Source organism: Photinus pyralis, unplaced genomic scaffold (assembly GCF_008802855.1).
Source record: "Photinus pyralis isolate 1611_PpyrPB1 unplaced genomic scaffold, Ppyr1.3 Ppyr1.4_LG5, whole genome shotgun sequence".
NCBI classification, from domain to species: Eukaryota; Metazoa; Arthropoda; class Insecta; order Coleoptera; family Lampyridae; genus Photinus; species Photinus pyralis.
This window is the reverse complement of record NW_022170596.1, coordinates 13,193,215-13,214,774: the sequence shown is the minus strand read 5'-3', so window position 1 is coordinate 13,214,774 and position 21,560 is coordinate 13,193,215. Positions and strand designations below refer to the sequence as shown.

The window sequence follows — 21,560 nt, the reverse complement described above, 5'->3', positions numbered from 1 at the left end:
ATTTCGTTGGCGAGTAGTCGCAGTGGCGAGTCGTCCGTTGGCGAGTTGTCGCGGTCGCGTTGGCGAGTTGTCCCATTGGCGAGTCGCCCTTGGCGAGTTGTCGCGGTCGCGTTGGCGAGTTGTCCCATTGTCGAGTCGCCCTTGGCGAGTTGACCGTGTCCCCGGTGACCTGCAACAAAGTTTGAGGTGTCTTTAGTGTGGATTCCCATTTGGCGCCGTCATAGGCCGGATCGAGCCTGGCGTTACACGCTCCCTTGATCGCTGGACCACTCAAGCTCCACAACCACGACAAGGCCCAACATTGAGGAGATCAAAATACCTTAGGAGATTGGTTAGATTTTGGATCTAGTCACTTTGGAAGAACTTGAACTAAACATTTAATATACAGGGTCATTCTTGACGAGCGTCAGTTAGAAAGATATGGAAAACCTTTGAAAATGAAGATAAACTGATAAGTTCTTTAAGGGTTTTGGCACATGATGAATTGAACTAAAATATTTTCAAAATGGCGCCACTTCCGGAAATACCGGAAGTAGCCATCAACTTTGTTATTTTAAATAGGGACCCCCTATTTTTTCTACATTTTCGGATTCTACGTCGAGTTTGGAGTACAACGATACCCCATAGTTGACTCTTTGCTCCAAGGGCTTCGACGATATTCAAGTTTTTGTGTCAAAAATTGAATTTGCAGGGGTAACTTTAAAAATTTAATTTGATGCAAAATGTCAAAAGCTGCTTCAAACGGTTTTCGAGATATTCCAGGTTTTAGTTACTTCTTGTGGAAAGTTGATAAAAAAATTTAATCGCTTGGTGTTATTCTTTTGTTTTTATTATGATAATGTTTAAACGTCAAATTTTCGCTGCTTTTCCTGGCAGCTATTCGATTACATTCACCGTGTATTAATATTAAATTCAAAAAATCTTCATTAGTGTAACCCAAACGAGCCATTACTGACGAGAAGTATAAGTTCAATCAGCGAAAATTTGACATTTAAACATTATCATAATAAAAACAAAAGAATAACATCAAGCGATTTAATTTTTTTATCAACTTTCCACAAGAAGTAACTAAAACATGGAATATCTCGGAAACCGTTTGAAGCAGCTTTTGACATTTTGCATCAAATTAAAGGTCTGGGAAAAAGGAAAACAAGGGTAAAGAACAAAATGGGGGGTGCCATTTGAAAAAAGGGAGTTACGGATATTTAAAAGTTTAAAAGTTGAGAGCTTTGAAAAAGTGACGTAGTCTCACTTTTTTAGACGGTTACGCATACCATAAGAAAATTTGATCTTTCCTTAATAAAGCATTGAAAACTGTTTTGCAATATCTCTCACAGTTTTCGAATAATAAATTTTTAAAGTTACCCCTGCAAATTCAATTTTTGACACAAAAACTTGAATATCGGCGAAGCCCTTGGAGCAAAGAGTTAACTATGGGGTATCGTTGTACTCCAAACTCGACGTAGAATCCGAAAATGTAGAAAAAATAGGGGGTCCCTATTTAAAATAACAAAGTTGATGGCTACTTCCGGTATTTCCGGAAGTGGCGCCATTTTGAAAATATTTTAGTTCAATTCATCATGTGCCAAAACCCTTAAAGGACATATCAGTTCAGCTTAATTTTCAAAGGTTTTCCATATCTTTCTAACTGACGCTCGTCAAGAATGACCCTGTACACTATACGATCAAAAAAGTTACTGTTGAATCACCTTTGGAGTTTTAGGGCATCATATTTAATTTGAACTTCTAAAGGCGACTCGACGTCAATCTATTTTTGATCACCAGTTATTTTTTGTGTCGGGTATTGTATTGGATGTGAAGGTAGAGTGCGCTATATAGCAGGTCTACTCAGCTGTTTGGGGACCTATTGGTTGAGTCGTAGAGGTTAAGTGGGGTAATTTTGTCCCGTTTTGGCGTTCGTAAGCTTGTTTATTGGGGGGAGGGGTGATGTTACTTGATTCGACGACCCAGCCAGTTTTGTTGAATTATTGGTACAAATTTTGGTATAAGTATTGTTATGGCCCTGGGCTTAACCTAGGGATTCACTGTTTGTCTTTTTATATTATTGCCCCTACATCCACATTTAAGTATATCCATATACCATATTTATATCGTCTTGACAACTTTTGTTGTTGGCTGTGTAAATATACAGAACCAGTTTTATGTGCTGTGTTTGATTGTTGGTATTCGTATGTGAGAGGCTTCTTTGGTCCGGCTCCCGGTATATTTAGAAGCGGGCGAGGAAGCGAACTGGTGACGCTCTTTAGTCGTTGTAGTAGATTCCGGCCTACGTGGAACCCTCGGGGGAACCCATCGGCCATCCCGTCTCCACTGAGTTAGTGACAGGGTGCGCTACTGGACACCTATGGGTGCATTAAGTTGCAACCCCCACTAAAAAGAATAGCAAATCCATTGATACCGTTATTTTGTACTAATTGTGTACTTATTTGTACCACGGATGCCAAATTTTGTACCACTACATTTTAATCGTTAGGACCAAATCTACATTGGGGTTGCCAAGTTGGCGTTGCAGTATAGAAAAGATTTTTAAAACGATCCGAACCGTGTTGGATTTTATGATTTATAAGGTTCATTTTATTATCACTTACTATGTAATATACCTAGGATCCTCGATTGGAAAACCTTATTATTAGCAGGTGACCATCGAAGCAATACTCAATAGTCTGGTTCGACGACTTTCCCAACGAACTTGGTGTATACAAAATAGTGATAAGGATAACATATACCCCCATATACGATAATTGAAACCGCGAAGCTTTAAATTTTACAACTCCGTTAACTACGCGTACCTATATTGATAAGATAAAAATAACAAGAGAAAGGTCGTTTAACTAACTCGTTTGGTGACTAATCTAATATAGCGGTTTACGATGCGATTGACTTGTAATAGTTGGACACTGACCAACGAAATTTTGAATGATCCACACTACGCAAATATCACATGCTTCTTTACACTTATTGAGCCAAACGCAATTTCTTTCTGTTACACGAAATGAATACCACACGATAAAATTTCGCACTCAAAACCAAGCAGATGCAAGAGTTATTTCCGTAACCGATAATTTGCAAGAAATTTTAATTTGCCCATAAGGAACTGTTACGAAGACGGTGCCTTTGTAGAAAAAAAACGCCCAGTAGCCGAAATTGAATTTTAAATAACTGAAAACAAGGGTCATTTACGTAATCGGGCGACATTGACACGATTCTATTGCCGCATATGCGATTATCACTTACAGTACAGTTTCGTTCGTAGTTTTTTAATTATGTACGAGCTGAACTTTGAACAAATAAAATTAGCAATTTAAAATAACGCCGGCGCCCAACTTTTTTCTTTTCTAAAATCATAAAGGTAGTCGTGGAAAGCACGTGATAAATACAGTTCCCTCAATAGGTATAAATACCGAGATTTGGCGAAAACAGAATTCCTGAATATAGTATTACGGAAGTGATGGCACCCACCCCGTCCTCTTTTTCTCCTTGGTTATTGCTTAGCATTAGAACGATTAGGTTTTTTTTGCATAGGTCAAAAAACGCCATTTCAATCTTCTGAATTGAATCCCAATCAATCGTCCTGCTAATATTCGAAGAGAATCTTGTTAGACTGTTGAAATGTATGTGACGAGGTAGGTGAGAAGTGTCGGGAAAGTCGATGAGAGGAGCGAAGGTATACAAATAAATCGTAAGCAAATAGTCATGCAGATAATGTTTACAGCGATTTTCAAAGAGCAAGTCTAGGAGCAAGTAATTAGCCGTTCCAATTTAACATAACATTATTCATAAGTATTTTATTTTTGTACAAGATACGTAACCACCTGACCTGACACTTGGACATATCCAACTATATTTCATCTCGAGTTTCATCTAGATACAATTTTATCCCGCTTGAAATTGGTTGAAGTACTGTTAGTGTCGCTCTCCTTCGGGGCGTATTTTGCGTGATCTAAATTTGGTTTAGTTTATATCGAGGTTTATATAGTCTGTTTAATTTTAACTGTCACCGGGCATACCTCGGCTACTGTTAGGCGGAATTCACACCAAAGCAATAGGCAATAAGCAATAAGCGATGCGAGATCTGAGTTGCTCATATCATGCTGTATACAAATGCATTGTGTAGGTTGAGACATTTCAAACCGAGACGACAGCGATATCGTATCGAATAATAGGGTCTGAAATCGGACGATTTGTACTGCAAACGATATTTAGGTTGTGTTGCTAATTGCTTGTTGCGTGAAAATGTCGGAAGAAAAGCAAAATATTATATTCGTACAAATCATCGAAAAATATCCTTGCTTATACAATTTCACCAGGGACGATTATTCTAAACGTACTGCAACGGAGAAAGCTTGGTGTGCAGTTTCCAAGGAATAGCAGGTGAGTACAAAAGTACAAAAACCACCGTTTTGATTTTAATTTTTTATTTTATTTTGTGGTATTTTGGCAAATACACGGCATTTCACAGTATCTTGGCCTACTCGAAATTATATTCATGCTCTACACTGCCATGGAATTGCTGCTTGAGGAGTGAGGAATATTCAGATAAATAATTTCGTAGTGCTTTTGCACTTGTATATCGAATGAATATATTGCTTCGATGAGAACAAACGCACGATACAATATTGTATATCGCGTGTAGCGTATCGCGTATTGCCTGTTGCCCATTGCTTTGGTGTGAATTCCGCCTTAGAGATATGACAAAATGTTGCAAAAGATAAATTATACATTTAATTTTGCATTATTTGTTATTGTCAAAAATCAATTGAAAGGTCAAATGCATTAGGTGCAGCAAATAATGGAAAATTCTTTAATGAAATCTACCAAATTTTATTGCATATTCTGAAACTGTACAAAATTCTGTTTCCGACGATATACCACATGTCAGTCGTGTGGCGCAGTTCAGTTAAAGCTGGACTGTGGTGCTAAGGGTCCTTGGTTCGAATCCGGGTTCGGGCATGGATTTTTGTAAATGTATAGTAGGTTGGGTTGGGTGGGCTGAAACCCCGCCCAATCAAAAATAAAGGCAAAATAAAATAAAATAATAGCTATTTAATCAATTAAAAAAGTAAATCGGTAATTAAACTACAAATGCACACTTATGTAGATTAGAGCGAGGATTAGAGCTTTATTAGAAAAAGTAGAGAAGCAGTTGAACAATGTTCCTTAATACCTACTATCTTGACAACATACGCCATCGCGGAATATAAATACAACAAAACATGAACAAATGATGTACATCATTAGCATATTCATTTTTTCATCATTAGAATAATTCTCGGAATAAATATCACCCATTTCGTGATAATTAAGCTGAAAATAACAATACGTATACATTTTTGCGCGATCGGTCATTTCTGACTATTTACGATGGGTGTTTCCATGACAGTACGTAGAATTTACCAGTTACTATGATTACGACGACGCCAAAATTACTTACCGATCTAAAAACAGAACAGCAAAAATACTTACCGACGCCTTTTTAAAAATCAACAGTCTTACATTACATTTAATCTTTAATTATTGTTAGGTAAATTAAACGTACAATTTGTGCTGTTTTTCCTATAGCAAGACGCTCATAAAGTCATAAAGGAAGTGCAAAGCTAGTAAACTACATCAGACACATGCACATTTTTATGAAATTATTAATTTCAATTTTGACATTTAAACTGGTTGCCTAGTGATGTACACCATACCACTTCGATCATTTCGATTTATTCTGCTCGTTAATTTCTTAGTGCATATTTATATTGGTTGCATAATTTTAATTTCGATCGCGCAAAAAATGTTATAAGCACGTCGAACGTTAAGGGTTAAGGGTAAAAATCCCTTACCGTTCTCCATACTTAATATACTATTACTCAATGAATTTGACAATAAAGCTGTAGCAATTCTTTTCATGCTTACCTTCCCAATTAAAACGATCTATTTGTTACTTAATTATCGATTAATTTTTTTAATTGGTTAAATACCTATGACGTGATATATCGTTAGAAAGAGAATTTTGTACAGTTCCAGAAGATGTATTAAAATTTGGTAGATTTCAGTTAACATTTTGAATTATTTGCTGCACCTAATACATTGGATTTTCTATTGTTTTTTTTTGCTATAGGATTTTCTTATGATTTCAAAAATGTAAACATCACTATCTTTTAATAAGAAATAGCTCTATTAATTCGTAAAAACGCAAGAAACTACGTAGGTACGTACACTACCCAAGACGCTCGCCCAAGACGTTTTCTAGGCAAAAAAGAAATTTTAACAATATTAAAAAATTGCGATGTTTACATTTTTGAAATCAGAAAAACATTCTCTATTAACTGACACAAACAGTGAAAATTACTTCCATAAGCAAAAACAAAGTTGATGATGGTTAACCGAAGACGAAACGTCGGATTTAAAATTTAAAACTAGCATCTTGTAGAGGGAAAAATGTGGCCATAATAATGTGTCGTTTATTTTGAAATATCTTTTTAATAAACTTCAGTACAAAATACAAACGATTATGCAAAATTTCGTTTTTTTCCGGATATTTCCAAAACTAGTCGGAATTTTTTCAGTTTCAAAACTGCATTTTGTTAAGCAACAAAATACGCAACTTTGCCAAATTGCAAATGCTCGAATTTGAATCAGCCAGTATAGAATTTTTGCGTAGAATAGGAAAATGAATGAATAATATATAAGTAGAGGTGCAAGAGTGAAATATGAAATTTGAGTCCCAATAATGCATTGTAATTTTGATATAAAGTAGGTATTTATAACATTGTAAATTAAGAGGTATGTAATCAATTAATACCGGACTTTTGATAATTAATTTTGATACAGATAAGTACGAGGATAAGTGTTTTGTGCAGATTAGGTAATTATCTAATTATGAAGCATTTCCACATAAGTAAATGCGTTTGTACAATTATAAAAGCAAGTTAAGTCACTAAGTAATCAAAAAGATCTTGTGAACAGTCGAACGGCTGGCCTACAGGTAGCATGTCAAAGGAAATGATCAAAGATTAAAGGAAGCAATCGTAATGTAATTTTAATTACGTTAATTAAAAAGTACTACAAGGACAATTAAAGTAACGCAATGTATTCAATTCCATTCTATTTATTATAAAAATGAAGGGGTTTGGGTTGAAGAAAGCTACCCAACGGAAAATTTACATTAGAATATAAAGATGTGATTTTTGCCAATTGGAGCAAGCATAATATTAATCCGAGTATTAATCAAATCAACAAATTTACGTGTTGCTTAATTGGCAAATATGTACGCTCAGATTATCGCCAAAAAAAATGTATAGGTACATCCGTAGATCTAAATTACATCTGCGATATGTGTCGATGTTTCCGCTCCATCGTAAACAACGAACATACATAAAAACAGAACGTAAAAAAATCAGCGTTGCTACCCTTTTTTGTTCTAATTTATTGTGGTCGAACGTTTAAATAGACAGCAATGCGGACAAATATTTATCTGGAAGATATCCAAACCCTTCGATTGTGTCTTTGCACAATGTCATTCAAGTAAAATGTACCTACTGAAACTCAATATTCAAGCTGATGATTGCATTCCTAAAGGTAGAAACATAGTAGAGCAAGTCATCTCGACTTAAATCGTTAATTTTTTTGTTATTTGAGAAATTTTCAACTAACTGCATTCGAAATTAGATGACTCACTAGGAGGCGGGGGACACTTTCTGGCCTGAAGGACCAGTTTTCAAATGAACATAACTTTTATTTTAAAAAACTGTTCAACAATTTTGTTCCTTAACTCATCAAGTATGTACACAACAAATTTCATAAAATTCTATCCACTTTTGTTGTCCTGTTAAGAATTGCAGTGGAATTTTTTTTTCGAATTTTCAAAAACTAACCTGGGATTCGTAATTTTCATGTTCAAAAACTCCTAGACACCAAATTTCGTCGAAATCGGATTTTTTTTCGGCCTTTCGTGGTAGAAATTTTGGAATTTTTTTTGTAAAATCGAAAAGGGCACCCCCCCCCCCAACCTATTCAAAGACGTGCCATCAGCCTTATGGTTGCTGAGAAAAAAATTAAAGAAGGAATGCAAATGTCACCATTTTTTTGAGGGTGGCTCCCAAACGAAACACGGACTCTCGGTTTTTTTTAAAGTGGTTGTTTTGAGCTCCTCTACCACTTCTTTACGTACTCCCAAATTCGTAGTTGCCAGAAGGTTTCATGGCTAAACAGGTAACGGTCTGGCAAGGTGGACATTCAAGCAACTTCGGTAGAGAGGCGGTAACAACGGATAAAAAGACAGAAATCTTCATTCCAAGATAAAACAATAACTGTGGGGATGCTGATTGCCACTTTTTTATCTAAACAAGACACCATTGAGAGATTTTCAATACATTTCGTTTCGTAGAAATCATCATCACTTTATTTTTTTATATGGCCTATAAAAACAGTACATCACTGTATGGAATAGCATTTTATTACAAATACAACGATCTACTGCACAAAAAAAACAAAAATTGCAACTGTTGGTTACAAGTGGATTATGCACCCGCGCATAACACCCGAATGCGCGAGAATACCTATCGGACAAATTTTCTATTCTCCAGGAAATTAGCCCGATACGATTAGGATGTTGTGCGCCGGTGCACCATCCTGTTGAAACCAACAGAGTTGCCAAATTTTGTTTTTTTGTGCCGTACATCGTTGTATTCGTAATAAAAAATACTACCATTGAATAAAAACACTATAAGAAGCCTAACGCTTATGGAAGAAAGCGCGACAAATCCCCTTGCACCCGCATTGGTTGTGATCACCGAACTCTCTTTGCGGTAAATAGGAGGAAAGCAAATTCTCATTCTTCTCAGTTCAAGAATCGACACTATTGACAGTGTTTCCATTATATTCTCAGTTCAATCTCTGTCGCGCTTTATTTCCACGGGGTTAGGCTTCTTATAGTGTTTTTATTCAATGATACTACTCAATACGGTATGTGCTTTTTTTACGGGGATATAAAAATATAAAGTCACAAAATCGGCAAATTTCGGTTTTTCTGGAATATGTTTCGAAGTGATGCGTGATAATAACTCCTCTCGTAACTCTTGATTGCCCAACTTTTACTTAATTTACCCCTCTTCGAATCTTTTATGTTTTCCGCGATCCCCATGATACACATCCTTATCTTGGACGCAGTGTATATGCCACGATGATTTGACTACCACATCGCCATTTAATGCGTAATTTGAAAAAAAATGTGTAATTTGAAAAACATTGGCTTTTATTGTTTAGAATTGCATTTCCTAAACGCTAAAATACAGTCTTGTTCTAGGGTTGTTGGACCCAAACCTGGAATCATACAAACCTTGGTAGATTCGAGCGCTCTACAGGAAAAGGCAGAAAACTCCGCCGATTATACTAGTCATCACAATGAAACTCCGCATTTGGAAAAAATTATCGAAAACAATAAATCATCCAACCTAGCTAGCGCGGAAAACAAAACTGTTAGTAAAGAAAACGTTTCTGTAGATATAAACATAGGACAAGGAGGGGAGGTCGTTAACGCTAGTGATAATACTCAACAGACTGAAAAACTCGCAACTGAAGTGCCAACTGTCGAACCAAAGATAAACGTAACTAAGGAGAAGGATGAGACTCCCGAAGACATTCCATCGTTCTCAGAATGGACGCAAAAGCAACTGGAGGAGGCCGAGAAAAAGAAAGAGGAGGCGAATTCGTCCGTTCAAAATCAACACACGAACGGAAAGGCTAACGCCGGTAATCGAAAACGTTGGAAGAATTACGCGTCGACAGATTGCGGCGCGAAAATCATCGCGGCGAATCCCGAGGCGAATAGTGCCGGATCGGTGCTTTCGGCCTCCAGAGACGAGTACAAATTAAACGCGTGCGTGAATCGAATTTGGTTTATAGTCGAACTGTGCGAGGCAATTCAAGCGGTTAAAATTGAACTGGCCAATTTTGAATTATTCTCTTCTTCGCCGAAAGAGTTCAGTATTTCGGTGAGTGATCGTTTTCCGACCAGAGAATGGTCGAGTGTTGGTCAGTTTGTTGCGAAGGACGAGCGAGATATACAAAGTTTTGATTTACATCCGCATTTATTTGGAAAATTTATCAAATTCGAGATGCACTCGCATTACGGTTCCGAGCACTATTGTCCAATTTCGTTGTTTCGTGTATTTGGCACATCCGAGTTTGAAGTTCTCGAAACCGAAAACGAAGGGCATGCCAATGCGGTCGACGACGATGATGACGACAATGAGTCAATTATTATGGATACCAGTAATCCGCCTACAAATCTGTTTAGTACCGCTACCGATGCTGTAATATCTATAGTCAAGAAAGCTGCCGAGGTTCTTGGAAATAAAGGGAATGGATCTTCGAGTGATAAAAATGTGACAGTTGCTAAGTATTCCCCATTAATTAGTACGTGTACCACGCCTAGTCATATAGTAGTTTGTAATAACTGTAGTGATCTACTGTTCGGAAATGTATTCGAACTGCTCAGTTGCAATTCACAGTCGTTAGTGAGGTTAGTTTCCCAACCCAAAGTGAAACATGTTTTATATCATACTGATATTTGTTCAAGTTTTGGTTTGGAGATTTGTAATAAGCCCAGTTGTAAGGTCCAAAATTTATTTAAGTCGTACATAACCTCGATATTTCCACCTAAAATAGTTGCCGCAATGTGCAACATAGTGGCAATTAATGAGTGCAAAGTTGTTCGGAATATAAGCACGAACGCCACCACTACCGTAATAACGCCACAAGCAAATGATAGCAAAGTGACCAACACCAAGTTCGTCCAGTTACCATTTACTGAAGAGATAGTAATTGGTACATCTGACACCGTGGTGAAAATTGACACTTCGGTGATACAAGAAAAAGCGTCCACCGAGACCCAATACAGCTCACAGATTAATCCTACACGGACCCTTACATCTGAGGTGGAATCGTTTCCAATCGATGCGACGGTTAATGTCGACAGTTCATCAAATGAGCAGGAGATGCAGACGACCGAGTCTTCACAAGCTCCTGTTCAAAACGACACAGTCGTCATACCTCCAAATGATTCACTAAAACACCAAATGGAACATATCGAAGTGAGCTCAGAGGTTGTGCAAGATATCGAGACGTCGACGGAAAGTTCTGAACATCTAGAAGATCACCTTGATAGTTTAGTATCCGATGAAGAGTCCTCTAATGTTGCCTCGAGCACGCTGAGCCCTCCTGTCTTGCCGCATGGACAGAAGGAGTCTGTTTTTCTAAGGCTTTCTAATAGAATTAAGGTAATGCTTGTTTATTATATTAACGTTTTATTCATTTACGTTTAGTATTCCACCCTAACCAATGTGAGTACAACTAAATGAGCCATGGCCGTTCAATAATTATTCTGGTGGTAGTTCGCTGTGGCTCTCTTTGTGGCATGAACGTTTGATGTCGATTGTCAAAAAAGTCACGTTTATGACAACTGCCAAACACAGGCGATCTGACCAGAACAATTATTGAACGTCCCTGTTAATTTTTGATTTAAATTGCAGTGAAAGAAAGGTTATGAGACGTGAAAATTGTGCAAATGTGAAAACACTCAATCAAGTTTAGCATTAACGTATCACAGAACAAAGAGGATAGTGTATACGCTGAGCTGTTAAGTTTCTGTAACTCAAAATATAACTAAAGGTCGGCCTAATTGGAACAAGAGGTGAAAAGCAACATGCAGCAGCCTGGTGTGGTCGCCATTCTGGATGGCTCGTAGGTCACGAATCTTTGCCACTATTTATGTATCGTACTGTCACCCCCATTTTACATGATATTGTCCAGTGGGCATGAAGATATAGCAAACTTTTTAATTTTTTTTCAAATATCCTATCATCAATCAAAAGTCATTCATTTATTATTTCAAACTTGCACTTTAATATTTCAACTGAGGGTAAGTATATGACTTTATTCGGACCTTGAATTACGATCATGAAATTAGTAAAAATTGTTAGAGTGTACTTTGGTTAAGCGTTTTCAACAACAAAAAATTGCTGAAAAAGCCCAACATTTTCCACAATTCAAAGTTCAATTAATTTTGTTGCAATGTTACTTCATATTTCCTCATTCGTAATAGTTTATTATTTTTAATTTGTTAAAACTGAGAATTCTGAAGAGTCAGAGGTGAATTTTGTAAGAGGTTATTTTGACTTTTTACCCAATACAATTTCAGGTTTACTTCGACTTAAACATAAAATAAGCGACACTCTCGGCAACACTTCCATGTGAATATACTTTAATAAAACCATTTTTGGAAGTGTACACAGTCGTAACTTGAATACCCAAGAAAAGAACGTCATAGAGAGTGTTCATTTTTCATCTGGGAAGGATCGACGACCGCCTTGTACACTCGAGAGGGGAAGGAGCATTTATCCCATCTACCGCCTTTGCGCATTTACCGCCTTGTACATTCGAGAGGGAAGGCACCTCTCGCATTTTCCAGCGGCTCATGTTCCCTATTAATCGCAGATTAGCATTCGCTAAACGACTTTGCCTGGTCCTACGTACCATGTGGTGGCTTTGGTATGAGTACCACTTTTACGTCTCTCCGTGCTAGGGGCACATACGCCAGGAACAGTACTAGCCCTGAAAACAGTGAAAACTGTGCATAGTTTTAAGTGGGGGAAATTTTTTTATCACCTATTTAATTTTTACCTGATTTATCTCGTGATTGAAGTTGCTAGTTCCCAGTTCCCTCTGCTTGGCTTAGTAGAATAAGCAAGTTTGATTTGTCCCTGTTTCTATTAGGTTTTAAGGTTATAGATCGAGGGGCGTGTTTTTCTCAGTTTTTGTTTGACTTTCATTACTTTTCCAAAGGTGTCCTATCCTCCTTTGAAAGGGTTTTTTTGAGTCTTGCTGCTTCGGGCTTCATTTTAATGCCCCTTCGTGCTGTCCTTATGGCTTTATTGTACACTGTGGGTGAACTACAACAATATGGGAGTGAGTCCCATATGTCACCATGGCACTTCCTGTGAGGTTCTCTGTCTTTTCAGTGGACAACTCACTCAGAAGCTTTTTTTATGGCTGTTCAGAGGTTGTTCTCTGAACTTTCGATCTCTATAGGACTTTTTACTTTCCAAGGACAGTCCCAACGTTGAATTATGTATGCACTGCTTTGGGAGCCTGTAAGTGATGCAAGTTAATCTGAACCATCTTGGCCACAGCTCACCTGCCTGCTAGTTGCACCACTTCCATTTTCTCGCCATTGGTAGCCTCCTCCTAGAAAGTGTGGTCCACAAGCACAACTGTAGCCGTACAGTGTCATCCTTCCAGTTCACTACTCTCCACTCTCCAGCGGTAACACATAAGTTTTGCTTACCCAGGTGCTTGACTATCTTTCCGATTCTTCTATGGGTCCTGAAACCCAAACCATATTATCATTACAGGTTTGGAAAGATCTTTAACTTTGAGAAATCGAAACCCAAGGAGCCGACCCAACAATTCTACTGTAACCTGGTCGAATCAGGTGATATGCAACACCCCTCCCCTGTGCCAGGAGCCAGTGAAACGTGATGAAACCACTACCTTTGAGTTCATCAATCCCCTTGAGGACGCAGTACCTCCTCATTGGTGAGCATAACCTCCAAGTTTTGATGGATAACGCCACCCAGAAGCTTGTAGCAGCCGCATTGCTGAAACACTTGACTTTGCTTCCTGTATGGGCTCAGACTTTTCTGGTCGCTTCTTACCGCATTTTTGCAAATTTATTTGTAAAAAGGTAGCTAACCTCACTTTGGCCGGCCGGCTGGCTCGCTGGCAGGCAGCAAATGCAGGCCCACCCGGGGTTCGTGTAATTAATATCTTTAGGGTCGGCGACATCTGGGCGCCATCCCTGAGCGTGTTATAACGTGGTGATTTTTCAGTTTTTTTCTTCTACAGTTTTGGTGCGATTGTTATAAAATTTGTGTCGTCCAAAAGATTTTGTAAACGCGCACAACTCCTGCGTGACGGTATTTTGTTTTTTTTTTCTAGGGACGAAATTAACCACTTTTTGCAAGGCGCGCGTCTTCGAATGGTAGTCGGCTTTGAGCGTCCTAAAAGTTTCTTAGAACCGAATCGCGGTCTCTCTTTCTCGTGTCGCCAGTAGAAATTCAAGCTATGAGAAATGCCTCGACAATTGAGTCTATTTTGTGGAGGGACAAGATCTTAATGATGGTGGAGTCAAAACTGATCTGCCACCCAAAAATGCCCTGAAGCCCCTTCGATCTCACACGAGGACTGTGATAATTTTTTAACCTGCGGTTGGTATCGCTTAGGCGTCTCTTTTGAGATGATTTTTTTGGGTGCCATTCCCCACCTTACTTCTTTTTGACCCGGGGAAGGGAAAGTCCATTTCTGTAGAGCCCAGCATAAGGAGCTGTCTTTTAATACAATGAGTTGTGAGGGATGCCTTAGAGGGAGTTCCTGTCACGGTTGACTCTCCAGTCAACCACACTGCCCTGTCACACGCCCTTCAGCCTAAATATCTTGACGTCTTGTAATTTTGTATTAGGCGTTTTGACTATTTGATTATTAGAACACTTTTTAAGAGGATTTTAAATGATAGATGTTGTTAACACAGCGTCTTTGTTCATATCGTAATTTTAAGCATTTTCTAAAGTTCTTAAGGGTGAAAACGCTTGTTTTTAAGTCCAAGATTACATAGGCATTTCGAAAATTATGGTCTTCGCTGGGGTATGTATTTGTAATTGCTCAATTACAATTTGGGAATCTTTTATCAGTGACCCTTAATGATCTAAATTTCTGTTGTAGATAATTTAAAAGATATCAAAGAATGTTTTTGTGGTTTTTCCCGAGAGTTTTTCCAACTATTTTTTTACAAAGCGCTTTATCAATGGAAATGCTAAACAAAAAGTATGTTTACATAAATAACGATTTTGACATTTTTTGGGTAAAAATATTTGTTTCACCATGGATCACTTCTTGGGAATCGAGTTTGGTCTTTTTCCAAGAAAATTGATGCATAGAAACGATTTTGACATCTTTGGGTAAAACATTTTGGCTAAAAATACAGATGGATCACTTCTTGGGTATCGGAGCAATCCCATTTGGTCTTTTTCCCAACAAAAATTGATTTATAAATAACGATTTTGACATATTTTGGCTAAAAGTATTTTGGGCACCAAAAATGCATATAGATCACTTCTTGAGCATCAAGGAATAGAGTTTAGTCTTTTTCCCAACAAAATTGATGCATAAATAACTATTGTGGCAAACAACGAGATAGATGCAAAAATTAATTTTTGATAGTAAGCTTTCATATAGCGAAAACCATATGAGGTCTAGGGAGTGAGCAATAGTGCGGAACGACGGATGGAAAAGTATGCGCTTTACTTTCATGAGTTGCACTAAAAAATAAGATACGCCCTTTTTTCTTATAATGGCAGTAGACCGCCCATTACTGATTTCTTATGGTAAGTAAGTAAGTAAGGGCCTTGCACTTCGATATTTCTTCGCCAGTAATGTCATTTTCTTGACTTTTCTGTAAATAACTATTACCCAAAATGGTCATGAAACCTTTATTTTCCTGCCTGCTTTATGCCAGGAAAATGTTAGTTTCCATGACGCCAGCAGACCAGACTACTTTTCCTGCCGCCTGTCAAATTACCGGCCGCACCCTTAGACCATATAGTACATGGACTGCTATTCGCCCTATGCTTTCAATACAAAATGGATGGTCACGGATAGAGGGCACTGTAGTCGTGGGTATGTGAATCTCAGGGTAAACTAAAGTCGTGTAAACACCACTAGGATCGCTTAAAGAGCAGCATTATAGTAACCGCGTAGTACGGGAAGCTTTAAATGCTCTTCATTATTTGCTATACGTCCACAAATAAGAATAAGTTTGTTTTTTTGGGATATCTAGGCGATTAATTAATTGACGTTTGTTAATTTATAGGTTGACAGTCTCAAATCGTGTCTCATCGGACAACTTCGGACAGACTCGTTTACCCTGAAACTCACATACCCAGGCGATGTCCTTGACCATATTGTAGTTACAATTAGCAGTCCATGTACTATATGGTCTAAGGCCGCACCTCCCACTTTACCGCCCGCACCTGTCACTTTTCCTGCCGCACTTGTCACATTGCTAAATGTCTCTAATGACTCCTGTCGTCATTGACAGATTGGCATAAATCAAATGTTCCATATGAAAATGGAAATTTGATATTAAAATACGATTTTGGGTAAAACTTAATACAAAACTTGCCAATAAAATGACATTACTTGAGTCGGAAATTAAAGTACTCAGCCCCAAAGGGGCCTCGCACTTCGATATTTCCTCGTCAGTAATGTCATTTTCCTGACTTTTATGTAAATAACTATATTATACCTTAGACATTCTAATTACGGCAACAAGGCGAGATTACTTGTGTGTTATGTAAATAGCCATTACATATCCTAACATTGTCTAAGCACATTAAAGTCAGCCTCTACAGTTCCTTTGTAATTTTACATTTCTTTCTTATGATACAGTTCCCTTTAGCTGGGAGTTGCTCCTAGATGTTAATGTCTTAGCGTTTTAGCGGTTTTTAAATAAGGGTTGTCATATAAGAAGTTAATTTAAAGTTTGAATGAAAGCAGTTTACTATTATAAAAATTTGCTTTCTAAAGTGGGATCAGTAGCTGTTAGGCCTATCGCTATTATCCGTGTGGGTGCATTTAACGCCATAAAACATACCTATATGGATAGCAATAAAATTTGATACAGCATTGTACATAAGTAACCCACAGCATTAAAGGAAAATATTTTTTTACCAATTTCAGTGTCTCAATGCCTACTGGAGTTATTGTTTATTAAAGTATTGTATAATTAACGTCAATAACCTTCTTAACTGCCTAACATTTCATTTCAAATAGAAAGAGCAAGTGAAATGAACACACTTACAAAGACCTCATTAATCTTGATCTTGAATACATAAAATATTGCCTTCAAATTTTTGCATCTCGTTTCCTTTCTTTCACCACTGCTAACTGGTTTAAGTGTTTGCTGTGAAGTTTATTGGGCGGCCTTTATAACTCGTTCCACTTTTTGACATTTACTTTCTTCCACTCAATTTATCCCGCACATAGATAAACCTCAATGAACCATTCTTCTATTAGCATTTGAAGGTTGATGATCTCTTGCAATGGCAATTCTCACGTTACCACAATGAGGTTCATGGAGTGTTAATTTGATAGCAGCATGTACTGATGCATTGTATTTTCTAGGCACTGGAACGTAACATGTCATTATCGAGTCAGTATTTGGAAGAATTAAGCAGGCGATATAAAAAGCAAGTGGAAGAAATGCAGCGATTATTAGATAAAACGATCAACACCCTAAATGAAGAAAACAAGAAGAAGGAGGAGAGAACACAGCATTTAGAAGACCAAATTGTCATGTTAAGGGAATCGATAGATTTATTAATTGAAGATAAAAAGGCCTGGATGAACACGACGTATTGGTTATTTTTAAGTGGCGTCGTTATCGTAGGATTTTTGTTATTTTGTCGGAGAAACCAGGAATTTAATCAACCCGTTGGCGATGCACGTTCGACAAACAATCAGGTTTGGCGGCGCATGTCTGTTGATGCTATCACAAATAAGACTCCAGTAAAGAAGAGAAGACCCAGTGAGGAAGCTTTACTACATTACGGCGCGTACACCGATTTAGTTGTTGATGAATTGGACGGTGGGTTAAAATTGAAAGGTAGAAAACGAAAAAAGCGTAGTTTACAACGTTCCAATTCTATAACAACTCTTGACGAAGAGGTGCCGGATAAGGCCGTGGAGGATGCGAATGGCTGTAAATTTATACCCATTTCGAACTCAACACAAATCTGGAGGCGACAGGATTCCGCACCTCCCAGTATTACGATGGATTGGTCCGACAATAGTATAAAAAATAATAAAATCGAAGAACTACCTTTCGTATTGGACGAGAGCGAACACACAAGCTTAGAGCAATTAACTTACATTAAAGAGCCGCCGAAAATTGATACCTTCGATCATGTGAAGACAAATGGAAATATTCAATCGGCGACATTTATTACCACGGCTGCTGACTGTAGAGCAAAACGATCTCTACAAAATCCCAGTATTGTAAAACTGTACGATGGCCATAAGAAGTCGGCGAGTTTTGATGAAAATTTGAGGCTAAACTCATCACCGGATGAAAGGCTTACAGATTCTAGTAGCGTAAGTAATAATGTTGATGAATTGAAAATTATCGAATTGCCGAAAAAGGAAAAGAAGAATGCTTTGAAACGATTATTTAAGTCGTTGACATTTAAGTAACTGTTTGTAGCTTTTTGGTAGTCACAAAATTATAGTCGATGTATATCACATTTGTTTTTAACCGTAAGATGACTTAGGTGAGCAATTAAGTTGAAGGCTGCAAACGACGGAGTACATAATTTCATGTGTGCATTTATTCTATTTATTATCTACGTATTTTAATTATGCACATTTGAAGTTTAGGTATCGATGAATACTTCTTAATAAATTGTGTGTTCTATTACAAATTCCTGTATATGCGCTGTGATGAATTTATTTAATATTAAAATTTTATATATGTTTGCAAAGTATGGTGTTTTAGGAAAAATAATTTTATACACTTAAGTTAAATAAAGTCAAAGAATGCCATATACTAAAAGAAATAAATTGTTACAAATATTGTTTATTTATATTTTTTTAATAAAACCTCTTAATCTATAGATTGCAAACTAAAGCAAGCTTTTGGGATTAGCGCAATGATCTCTTCTGTAACTTCTTATCAAAATATGAATAACGGTTAGTGTCGAAAGGTGGTGGCTACCTATCTTATACTTATCTACGTACATACACTACCCAACACAAAGTTTTCTAGGCAAAAAGAAGATATTTTAACAATATTAAAAGAACTGTGATGTTTACATTTTTGAATTCTGAAAAAAATTCGCTATCAAATGACACAAAAAGTAAAAATTACTTCCATGTGAAAAATCAAAGTTGTAGATGGTCAACCGGAAATGAAACGTAATATTGTTAAAATATATCTTCTTTTTTGCCTAAAAACTTTGTGTTTGGTAGTGTATGTATGTAGTTTTTTGCTTTTTACGAATTAATAACTCTTATTTCATATTAAAAGATAGTGATGTTTACATTTTTGTAATAAAAAAAAGTCTCCTTCAAATAACACAAAAAGAAAAATTACTTCCATAAGAAACAAGTAAAAAGGTTTGCGCCCTAAGACGAGTAACTTCAGCGCATTTTCCATGAATGATCAGTACTTCCCAAAAGCCATAGCTATCGTTGCGATTTTCTTTATTAGAGGCTAGAGCTGGGTCAAGCGTTCTAAAAAACCACTCGAGCGACGAGCGCTCTAATTGTCTCAAAAATGCTTGCGAGCATCGAGTTGTTTTTCAAAGCGAAACCACTCCTAAAAGTGCTGGAGCGGAAACCCTCGCGAGCGGCGCTTAATCCTTCAGCGCTTGAGGGCGGTTAAAAGCGCTCACAAGCGAAAAAAAACGCTCGAGAGCGGAAAAAGAGCTTGCTTGCGAGCGGAAAAGCCGCTCGTGGGCAGAAAAAAAAGCGCTCGATCGCTGAACACCAAGCGGCCGCTCCGAAAACTGCTCGCGAGCGGACCGCCTATCGCCATAAACAAAAAAATTGGCGTTGTGCAGTTCGCGCATGAGCGAGCACATTTAATTTATGCTTTAGGTATTATATGCGATGTTTGTTTTTAATAGAAGCGTTTATGGTTAAACTTTAGAGAGATTTTCAAATAAAAAAGTTGGCCCATGCGTGGATTTGATTTTTACTATGTGCGATATGTTTACTTTTCCTAATGACATTTGTAGTTTTCGATTTTTAGTACATGTGATATGTTTTTCTTTACTAGAAGCATTTATGGTTAAAATTTCAAAGAAATATCTTGATAAAGAAGTTGGCACTGACTGCGCATGCGCACATCTAATTTTTGCAATATCACTTATGTTTGCCTTTAACATAAGCATCTATGATAAAAATTTTCAAAAAGATATTTCGATAAATAACAGTTGATATTGCGCATCCTGCGCATTAATTTGATGTTTACAATATGCGATACGTTTGCTTACACTAAAAGCAACTTTGGTTAAAATTTCAAAGAAACATCTCCATAAATAAGAAGATTGCCATTGCGCAGTCTGAGCATGCGCGCATCTGAATTTTACTATATGCGAAATATTTACCTTCACCAGAAGTTAAAATTTCAACAAAGTATATTAATAAATAAGGTAGTTGACATTGCGCAGTCTGCACATGCGCAGTTTAATTGTCAAGATTTTCCTTGGCTCAGGTGCTAGAGCTATACGCTACCAAATGGAAAAAAGAACCAAATTAATATCTTGAAAACTGTAGTAGTTAAGGCCTCGAACAGGCGGACGGACAGAGAAAGTGGCTGCAATAGCGCTAACAGCAAAGTGACTGGAGACGAAACGTCAAACTTACAATTTAAACCTAGCATCTTGTATAGGAAAAAAAATGGCCATAATAATGTGTTAATTATTTCAAAATATCTTCAGTAAAAAATAAAAACGATTTTGCAAAATGTCGGTTTTTTCTGGAATCTCCGAAAGTAGTTTCAGTTTCAAAAGTGCATTTTGTTAAGCATCAAAATACGCAACTTTGCCATATTTCAACTACATACCTATCTCTTATAGCTCCCGAGATCCCCATGGTGACCCTCGAATTTGAATCAGCCTCTACAGTAGATAAGTTTCCCCAATTTCGGTAACAGCATACGAATAAATAATAGTATACCCACCTATGTTCTGTGTATTACTACTTTATAGTTAGCTAAATTGTTCACGATTAAATTTTGTTTTTCTCTTTAGGTTAAGGTGGGAATAGACCAAGCAAACATTGTTGTGCAACAGTTGAATAACAGGTAGGCAACTGTTGGCTAACTTGTTTCCATGGGGAGAAAACATATAGTTTATCTTACAATAAAACAGTTAACAAACAATTTGCACAAAAAAACTTCACTTTTCATGTAATCAAGGTCTATAACCATTTTCAACTAAAGTACAATATCTCCTCGTTTTTTATTCTATCGAATAAATCATTTTTGAAAAATGTAAAAAAAATTTGTGCTTCAATGAGTAGACAAGAGGTTCGAAACATTCTTTTAGTTCAAATTTAATTTAACTATTAGTCCTTTGTTACTTATCATCTTTCCCTTTATCTTATTTATTTTTATTTTTAGCTTATTTTTATTTTCATTCTTATTTTTTTTTAAATTTTCTTTTTCTTTTTTTTTAAATTCTATTATCAAGTTATTCACCTTGCACCTGACAATTTTTTAAACTTAGATATGTGCTGCAGGTATGAATTCAGTGTTGATATATTTTTTTTTTCTCTTTTCTTTTTAATGTCCAATGTACCCATGTTTGTGTGAATGAAACTCCGTAGATTTTATACATTTATTTGTAGTATAATAATTTTTAAGTTTAAAGTGAAAAATATTTTGGTTTTTTATGTACAAATAAATAGCTTATTATTATTATTATTATTGTCGACAA

General features: G+C 36.9%; 1 protein-coding gene across 1 annotated transcript in view; it reads left to right on the top strand.

Annotated features, from left to right (window-relative positions):
* The window catches only part of LOC116170349 (SUN domain-containing ossification factor-like), a 31,227-nt gene extending 12,536 nt beyond the window's left edge, over positions 1 to 18,691 (top strand). The window contains exons 3-4 of the mRNA XM_031486676.1: positions 9,311 to 11,285; positions 17,245 to 18,691. Coding sequence (XP_031342536.1) covers positions 9,311 to 11,285; positions 17,245 to 18,312 — 3,043 coding nt within the window. The 3' untranslated portion in view covers positions 18,313 to 18,691. The remainder of the gene's footprint in view (positions 1 to 9,310; positions 11,286 to 17,244) is intronic.
* The last annotated feature ends 2,869 nt before the right edge of the window (positions 18,692 to 21,560 follow it).